At 34.3% G+C, this 9,454-nt stretch overlaps 1 protein-coding gene across 1 annotated transcript; it reads left to right on the top strand.

Annotated features, from left to right (window-relative positions):
* The first annotated feature begins 3,232 nt into the window (after positions 1-3,232).
* Positions 3,233-7,128, top strand: LOC149029171 (rac-like GTP-binding protein RAC2). Its single transcript, XM_089150080.1, has 7 exons — positions 3,233-3,660; positions 3,788-3,875; positions 4,714-4,823; positions 4,965-5,028; positions 5,437-5,501; positions 6,340-6,405; positions 6,826-7,128. The coding sequence occupies exons 1-7, from the start codon at positions 3,562-3,564 to the stop codon at positions 6,922-6,924; spliced, it is 591 nt and encodes a 196-aa protein (XP_089006206.1). The 5' UTR covers positions 3,233-3,561; the 3' UTR covers positions 6,925-7,128.
* Positions 7,129-9,454: the final 2,326 nt, after the last annotated feature.

The following is a 9,454-nucleotide window of genomic DNA, read 5'->3' as shown; positions in this document are numbered from 1 at the left end:
CTTTTAGAAGAGAAGAGAAGAAGGGTAATTGGTGCAGAGCTCCTGCAATGTCATTGATCAATCTCCTTCCTTTTATAAGATAAGAGAAGAAACCATTCCATGTTTTTATTTGGAATATTAGAGTTATTATGTAAAACATAGTTATTGGTTATATAATCAAATTTGTTATGATAAATATCTCTATGGAAGACATATCATCAGACATCAGATATGGAATGATATAAAGATAACAATAACATCATCGAAGCATATCAATTTCCATATTCCTTGTTTGGAATAATAAGGCAATCAAACTTAATACAAAGGTTGTTACATCACCAATGTCGAATGATTTCACAAACATCTATATGCCACAATCCTGTCAAATTATCTGAAATATGTAAATTGTGATGGATACTAACTATGGTTACTTGAAATTTGAACAATTCAAAATAACATAGAATTGGATTAAGATCTATCTATATGGTCTTTAACCTCATTTCTCCCATAATTTTGAATGTTCGATGTGTCTTTCAATCCCTTTGTAAGGACATCTGTCATATTCTATCTTGATCACACATCAACTAAAGTGTTCACTGCTTGTTCTATTAGATAATTCAGCACAACCTGCATTACCATAATTTATATTTTCTTACTATTAAAGAGTGAGGTATTAATTATCATTGTTGTTGCTTGATTATTACAAATCAACCTTAAAGTGATTATCTTTAAGTTAAACAAAGGAATATCCAAGATCAGATCTTTTATACACTTTCTACTTTATCTTTTCATGAGGTTAGAGAATATAATTATAATTCCATAAAAGATATAACTCAAAGTAATTCAAGTCTATCTCTTGATTTCCTTTCAACAGCCACTTCACTTATTGTAAAAATAATCACTAGTAGATTTATTGTTCCTATTTATGAGCATCAAGATACATCAAAATTATCCCTTTAGAATTGAAGGATGTATGTTTTAGAAAATAACATAGTTTGAAGTACCCTTAAAGTATCTTAGCCTTGTAAAGGTAGACCGATGTTCTTTACTAGGATTACTAGTGAATCAACTCAATATGTCAACTGTATAGGCTATGTCTGGCTTAATGCAACTTATTGCATAAAAGAGACTACAAATCAATCTAAAATAATTAGACCGATTCACAATTTTTACTCTCATGAGTATAAACTTTTTTGTATAATCATATGGTGTCTCTACTGATTTGCATCCACTCTATTCTCATGTAGAAAATAGTTTTATAATATAGTTAAATTAGCTAAGTGTAATTCTTTTCCCAATAAAACTTACTTTCATGCTAAGAATGGTGTCTATAACACCAAAATCCATCATGTTGAATTCTTCATCTAAGGTTTTTTTTTTAATGTTTACTCACTAAATAGTGATTAGAACTAAGAATCAACATGTTCTTTATGAATAAGCAGATAATTACCACATTATTTGACCTATATTTATACTAAATGCATTTATCGAAGTTAATAGTTTGAAACCCAAAGCTCTTTACTACTTTGTCAAATTTTTGATGACATAATTTAAGTGTCTATTTAAGAGTATAAAAAGACTAGTTTATTTTATAATATTTATGTTCAAAACCTTTCATGACATACTCTTCAGATTTCTTCATGTAGATTTTATAATTAGTATATTCATTGTCCATATCATCCACTTTATCGGAATCTAAAAACTTAAAACCGATATGAATCACTTGATATGAAACCAAAATTGAGAAACATGTCATTTTTTATTTGCACGACTAGAAATCAATGACACAAAATTAATAAGACTGAATCAAAATCACATCAGTCTTTTAAAGAACAAATTCAAGCTCTTTCATAAAACTTTTCTTTTCTCTTTCTTGTATTGATTTTAGATCCAATTTGGTCAAGTTAATTTGAACGCATATCTCCATCCAGGTAATCTGTCTCCCCCACCCCTTTTCTTCACAAAAAATGCTAAAAAAAATGTGATTGACAAAAGAGAGTAAGTGACAATTCCTTTATGGATTTCGATAGTGACAAAGCCATCACTTTGTTCACTATATCCGAATCATTTCTTTCATATTTTACAGTTATAAAATTGGAAGAAAATAACCACAAATCCATTAGGAATTGGGTTGTTTTATTTCTTAGTTTTAATTTCAATGAATTTTTTACCCAAAAAAAAAAATCAATGAATTAAAGTAACAAATGACAACCATGCCTCATCCATTCGGTGGTTAGACATATCTTTCTTATTTCAAATTTCATGGCTTCTATTACCCATTTAATATGTCATGCATATAAAACACAATAATGGGCTTTGGTCAACTACAAGAGAAAACTATATTATAGATTTCATAACAAAAAAAATTTAATCTAAAAGAAACCAAAGACAAATAGAGAGACGACTGCACCTAAAAGAAGAGAGACCATAGCCAAATTGTATCGTGCACTTGGTGCATGCACAATCAACATCAAAAAAAAATAAGAAGACTTGCTTTCTACGCAGCTGTGGTTGGAAATATAACATGCCACGTTTGAGGTTATCACAAAGGCCACTAATCCAATGACCTATATTAGAACATATATTGAGTATAACTTAAATACCTCAACCATATTTAAATATGACTCAGGTGTCTCAACATCCTCTTATATCACATGCATTTATATTTAAACACTATATCGAAGCTCAATGAAAATGAGTTGATCTTGTTTCTTCACTTGGTATCGGGCTAATAAAGATCCAAATACTTGGGAATAAATCAACTGTTAAAAACTACCTTAACCACAACTTTCTCCCTCCCTCTCGGTCAGCCTGCAATATTATTTCTTTCCAAAACTTACACTAGTTCTTCAATCCAAGTATTTACTCAATCTTGTTCACTGTTGAACCGGGTCATTATATGTTGAATTTTTCTGAGAACTAACAAATCATAATTAATTCAACCGATTTATCTGGTTTTGACTTATTGCAACAGATTTGTGGAAATTCACATGAAACAACTCCCATTCCATATCATCACCCTTTTTTTCCATCTAAAAGAAAATTAAAATTTGAAAAGCTTTTTTCAGTTTTCCAAGTCAATCCGAATTCGTAATCATCCATTAATGACGGGATGTAAGAAATTGTTGGCTTTTTCTCCCGTAAACAGAGATCAACTTGATAGTTTGGTTTTCATTAATCCATTCATATTATTTGAAAAGAAATATACCCTTCTCTGCATTTTCTTTGGCCATCTGAAAGAGAGAGAAAGAAATACGCAATCATTCCAACTTCTCGCGGAATCACCTTTCCTCCCTTGCCACTTCTGACAGCTCAGAAAAAGGTTGTCAACAACTCACACAACCTTCATTCCTTCCTAAATTGGAACTTTCTCCTCTCTACTATATACTCTTTTTCTGCTCTTTGCCACTGCCTTGTATGAGAAGCTATTAAGTGAAGAGTCCAACTGAGGGTTCTTGGGTTTGTCTTGTTTTACTCAAGCTCTATAAAAATAACGAAGCAGGGCCGTAGTGAACATCAGCTTCAATCTACAGAAATTGGGTCGATTTGATTTAGACTTCAGGAGCTTGCTGGGATGATGAGATGAGCACGTCAAGGTTCATCAAGTGTGTTACAGTTGGAGATGGAGCTGTAGGGAAGACCTGTCTTTTAATCTCCTATACTAGCAACACCTTCCCAACTGTATACTTCCTCTCCTTCTTGCTCTGCTCCTTTCTCCAGGTGTTTGTGCTCTTTTGTTTGTTTTGCTTTTTATTTTCAGGGCTTTTGATTTCTTTTTGGTTTTGTTTGATTTTTGTTCTCTGGGCAGGATTATGTGCCAACTGTTTTTGATAATTTCAGTGCAAATGTTACGGTTGGCGGTCAGTCTGTGAATTTGGGTCTCTGGGATACTGCTGGTAATGTCTTTCAAGATTTTTGTGCTTCTTTCAAAAGAATTGAACTTTCCTTCAATTGGTGCTTATTTCCCTGTTTTCCTAATCTTGGATGTCTTGCTGACCTGTCTGTGAAATAATTGACCTGAAATTATTCACTGGCCTTCGGTTAGTTCCTCTCTCCATTACCAAGGGAGTTGGAATTCTTTGCTGGTTTTTTTTTAAATTCTTGAATGACATCTGCAGGGGCATCTGCTATCATTCCTTTATGAAGCTTCATTCCAGCCAAAGGGTTTGAGTTTTTACTTTGTGAGGAAGGAGCTACCAGTGGGGATTCTCCTGTATATATTGGGATGTAGATCCTTTTCATCAGAATCCCCTTACTTCCCTCTCCCTAACTCAACTCAGAAAAATGAAAAAGAGAGAATTCTTCCAAAGGAGTGAAAGCCAGCTTTTTTCTCTTGGGGAAAGAATGTGGTTGGTGCTATGTTCTGCTCTTGCATGATTTTGAGGCTGCCTTTCCTGATTTAAAGTGACTTCATTTGGAGTTTTTTGGTTAGCTTTTAGGACTTTTTCCCTGAAATTTCTGCTCTTGGAATTATTTTCTCCTATTTTAGAAGGTAGGACGTGTAGAAAGTTTTTCTTTGGGTTCAGATGGTTGAAACCCAGAATCACTTGAAATTTTTTTTATCGGGGTATGAGATTATTTACATTATTGTATGACATATGTTACAATTTCTTGTTATTAGAAATGTAATTTCTACCATATGTTTATTATGTTCGTGATTATTGAGAAGTAGAGCACCAGAATCCCACATTTTCTTGTTCTCGTCAAGTTTTAAGCCTTGTAGTGTACTTGCAGGGCAAGAAGACTACAACAGATTGAGGCCACTCAGCTATAGAGGAGCTGATGTTTTTATCCTTGCTTTTTCCCTCATCAGCAGGCCTAGCTTTGAGAACATCACTAAAAAGGTAAAATACCTACCCCTCCCCCCACCCTTATGGAAAGCATTTCGACTTCACTGCTTAAAGTTGTTTTGATGAGTGGAAGCTTATTTGTTCTAATAATTTCCCTTCACTTTTGGCTGCTTGTCTTCTGGTTTGTGTGAGAAGTGGGTCCCAGAGCTGAGACATTATGCTCCATCAGTGCCCATTGTGCTTGTTGGCACCAAATTAGGTGATGTTCACTTTGAGCTTTCTAGATTTCAGCATTCTTATCTATACAGACATTGCTCCATGTTTCCCTTATCTTCTGATTGAAATTATCCTTCTCTTCAAGGTTATTATTTTAATATATTACTGATGCGCTACAGGGAATTGAAATGCATTGCCCATTTAAACCGTAGATTCTCTGTAATTCTTGTTTGGCTTCAAATAAATAGAAGAAGATCTGTGTTCAGTCCTCCTTCTTTATATGCGAATGAATAACTTCTCTCTTCTGTTGAAGGGTGTTCATTTCCCCCTTTTGGGAATGGTAAAAAGATGATTGTTTGGTGTTCAATGAAATTTTAATGATAGGTTGCTTGTGGAAGTTAGCTTTTACCTTGCTTTTCATTGTCGTTGTTTGTGCTTTGTGGTCTAACAGATTTGAGAGAAGATAGGCAGTTCTATATCGATCATCCTGGAGCATCTACAATTTCAACTGCACAGGTATGTCTTTATTCTTCCAGTTCCAGTGTCATGTTTCTACTTGGATGCAAAAATTTGTTTAGATTGACTTAGGTTCCTACTTCTGGATTTTTTTTTAAAACATATAAGGTGACAGAGATCAAAGATTGAGCCATGTAAAGCTGGTTGTGAGGACTGCTTGTAACCCTGCCCAAATTTAGTCTCAAGAAGTCAGAATCCAGTGGAAACATTGAGGCCACCTTAGTCCTGAGAACAGCATAGCATTTCCATAAATGTTTATGGTTTGCTTCACATTTGTCTTGAAAGAGAGTTAAGAAAGTGAATTCATTTTATTTTGCCTCCTAGGTCTACTCTGGTTAAACTCTTTAGCCTAGCCTTTTTCGATGTCCCAATCCAAAGGTGTCCAAATGGTCGAACATTGACTGATGTTCATGTTTAGTTAGGTTTCTCAGTGATTACTGGAATGCAGGTATCTATTTCTAGGGTATTGTTTTAATGGATTGTGCTGCACCTTGCAATTGAATTTTCTTTTGGTGCATGCTACAATTCCTCCACTGCAGTTTGGCCATCAAGCTCCAAAACACATTCAAATTAAACAAAATCATCTACACAATTTTGAATGATATGCAAAAACATCATGGAAATTTTGTACAACTTATTTATCTGTAAAATGTCTTTACATTTACTCTTTGCAATGTGGTTTTCAGAGGCTGACTTGCCTAAGAATCAATTGAAAGACTTGGATTCTTCAAACCCATCAAACTGCAATTTGTGCTTGATGCATTGAGACATATTTGAATGCAGCATCAGTATTCCACCTTACGAGATATGTGCAATGCTTCATTCTCTGATTTTCCAGGGTGAAGAGTTGAAGAAGCAAATAGGAGCGTTGGCATATGTGGAGTGCAGCTCCAAGACACAGCAGGTTACATTTTTTTCTTCCTTTTTTTTCTCTTCTTTCTCTCAGGGAAAATCAAGATACCCATTAAGTTGACCTTAGGATAATTGTATACACTAGCATATTAATCTCTAGTCGGTGGCAAGGGATTTGTGCCCCTTATTTGATACAGTGATTCTTACAGTTGCAATTTTTTGGGAGTTAAAAACAATTTGGACTGTTGAAGGATTATGGTTTCCAATTGAAACGAATCAATGCCATCATCACTTAGGAAGAACCAAATTGAGCTTTCCCATAAATTGTATTATGCTGAAAGTGTTATCCTTTTCAGTGTCTACCTGATGGGTATCGTTGGCTGCTAAATTCACTGCTTTAGTATGGAATTACTCAGTTCTGAAGCTTATAAATAAGGAAATTAGATCATGAAACTTGTGGTTTGAATTGCAGAATGTGAAGGCTGTCTTTGATGTGGCAATCAAGGTTGTTCTACAGCCGCCAAAGGCCAAGAAACACAGGAGAAAGCAGAGGATCTGCAGCATTCTTTAGAGAAATGTGTCCATCTGATGCAAAAATTCTCAATTTCAATGATTTCAGCAACTCACATATTTTTTTAATTGTCAGTTTCTTAGTGTGTGGTCCGGACCCTTATATGCTGATGCCTTTGCTTTCTATACATGTCTCTGTCTCAATGACACTGCTGAGGCCAGTTTCTGTTAATTGATAACATGGAAAAGCAATGTATTCTTCCCTCATTCCCTCTTTTGTAAGCTGTAAAGAAGTAATGTTTTTTTCACCTGGAAAAAATAAATAAATTCAGGTTTTACAATTGTATCAGGGTTGATTTGGGGGCATTCCATCGATTGAAACTCATTTTTTAGGTAAAGGTCATAATTCCGTGTGATTCTTGATTCTGGTATTAATCATATAACAAAAGTAACCAAACAATCCTTAGATATCAGATTCATGTTCTTGTTTCTTGTCGCCCTGTTCGCTGCATTCTTGGTTTTTCTTGGTTTGTTCTCTGAAGATTCCGTGAGTTTCTCTTCGGTTATCTTCAGATATTTCTCTTTTGAAATTCAAGGCGTTTATTATTTCCGCTCCTCTGTTTCCATACCCGTCTACTCTCAACTTCTCGAACTTCGTTATTCTTCGATTAACCTCTTTGAACTTCCTTTTGTGGGAAACACAAGTCCTCTCTCTAATTGAGAGTGAAGACTTGCTTGGCTTTGTTAATTCCAAGGGCCCTGTTCCTGAAGAGTTTATCAAATCTGCTACAGTGGAGGAGTCTCTAAACCCTAATTATTCTGCTTGGGTTCGACCTGATCGACTTGTTAAAGCTGGGATTACTAAGACAATATACGATAGCGTTCTTGGTCTCGCTGTCGTTGAAAAGACATCAGCAGATCTTTAGAATACCCTAAATAAAGCAATACAGGAAGCTTGAAGCTCGTAACTAAAGCTCATTTTCTAAAGAAGGATGGAACCTCTCTTTTTGAATTATTTGTCCAATATAAATCACTTTTTTGTGATCAATTGGCTAGTATTGAGAACATGCATGTTCCCAATCAACGAAAAGTCTTTCTCTTGTTGACCAACCTTGGTCCAGATTTTGAATATTTTGCTACGGTGAAGTTAAGACCTCTTGTTCCAAGTTCCAACCTATGCCGAGCTAGTTCTGTTGCTTCAAAGCCATGATTTGCGTAGCAAACACAATGCGTCTCCAGTGCCGAATTCAAACATGGCATTTGATCGATGGTGCTCAATCTAAACGTGGAGGTCACAGTGCCCGTGCTTCAGGCTCCCATGGTGGTGGTAATGGTCAGAGTTTCACCTCGCAGGGTCGTGGTTTTACCTAATAATCTAAGACCTGCTACTACTAATAAAGAGATGGTTCCAAGAACATCAATCGTTGTCAAATTTGTCCCATATTGGGATGTTAGCAGCAATTCAACCATGAGTCCTCCTAGTTAGATTTTTTTTTATTTAAATAAATAAAATTAAGATTTTAACTTATCATAATTATGATGTAGTCCAAGTATTATTAGTAATTATAACTTCATTCAATGTAAACTGCCTTGATAAATGTCAGGGGCGGACCTATGAAGGGGCCGGGGGCCATGACCCCAGATTTTTTAAATTTTTATATAAATTTCCTTAATTCCTTTAATTTTGTTAGTTTTTTTCTCTTTCAAGACGTGAAATGTCGTTGTTTGGTCCCCCAATATCAAGAACAATTTTTAAAGGTAAAATGATGGATATAAATGTCATTCCTGATTAAAAACTAATTCTCCAATCTCTATTTATTCTCCCCTCTCTTTTCTCTCATCTTTTCTTCTTATTTATTCTCTTCTGTTTATACGTGGGTTAAAGAAAATTTTTGAAAATTTTTTTATTAGGTTTTCAAAAATCAAAATGTCATTCCTAATTAGAAACTAACTCTTCAATCCCTATTTATTCTCCTCTTTTCTTCCTATTTATTCTCTTCCCTTTCTATAAGCGTGGGTTAAGAAAATTTGAAAAAAAAACTATTCTACAATTAAATACTCTTTCTATTTTTCAATTTATTTATCGTTTCTCCTTTTCTTTTTCCTTTTTTTTTTTTTTTTATTTTTTATTTGATTTTATATTATATGTTTCTTTATTTTTTCTACAGTTTTTATTATTTGATTTTGTATTGTGAATAAAATGTTTATTAACTAACTATCATTGGTTTGCATCTCTTACCTAAAAAAAATAAAAATTTGGTTTACATCTCTTACCAAAGAAAATTTTGGCTTGCTTCTAGCTTTTTAGGATTGAAGTCATGTGTATATATTTTTTTCATATTGTTGCTTTAATTTTATCTATATTTCGTCAAAAAAAAAATATCATTATTAATAATTTACCATTTTTTCAAATATATGTAGGTCTCACAAAATATATGTGGAAAAAACGTTAGTGCTTCTTCAACTGGAAGGTTATCTGGCTTTCATTCTTCGCCCCCCCCCAATATTCCATCCTGGGTCCGCCCCTGATAACTGTTAGGCAAATGGTAGTTACTCAGAGGTGTCTGATGGGAACGCCGTTTCTATAGGGC

The sequence above is a fragment of the Hakea prostrata genome, chromosome 1 (genome assembly GCF_041222555.1).
Source record: "Hakea prostrata isolate BN-2017 chromosome 1, UWA_Hpros_2, whole genome shotgun sequence".
Lineage (NCBI taxonomy): Eukaryota > Viridiplantae > Streptophyta > Magnoliopsida > Proteales > Proteaceae > Hakea > Hakea prostrata.
The sequence above is the reverse complement of the archived record's forward strand: the minus strand, read 5'-3'. Positions and strand labels throughout refer to the sequence as shown.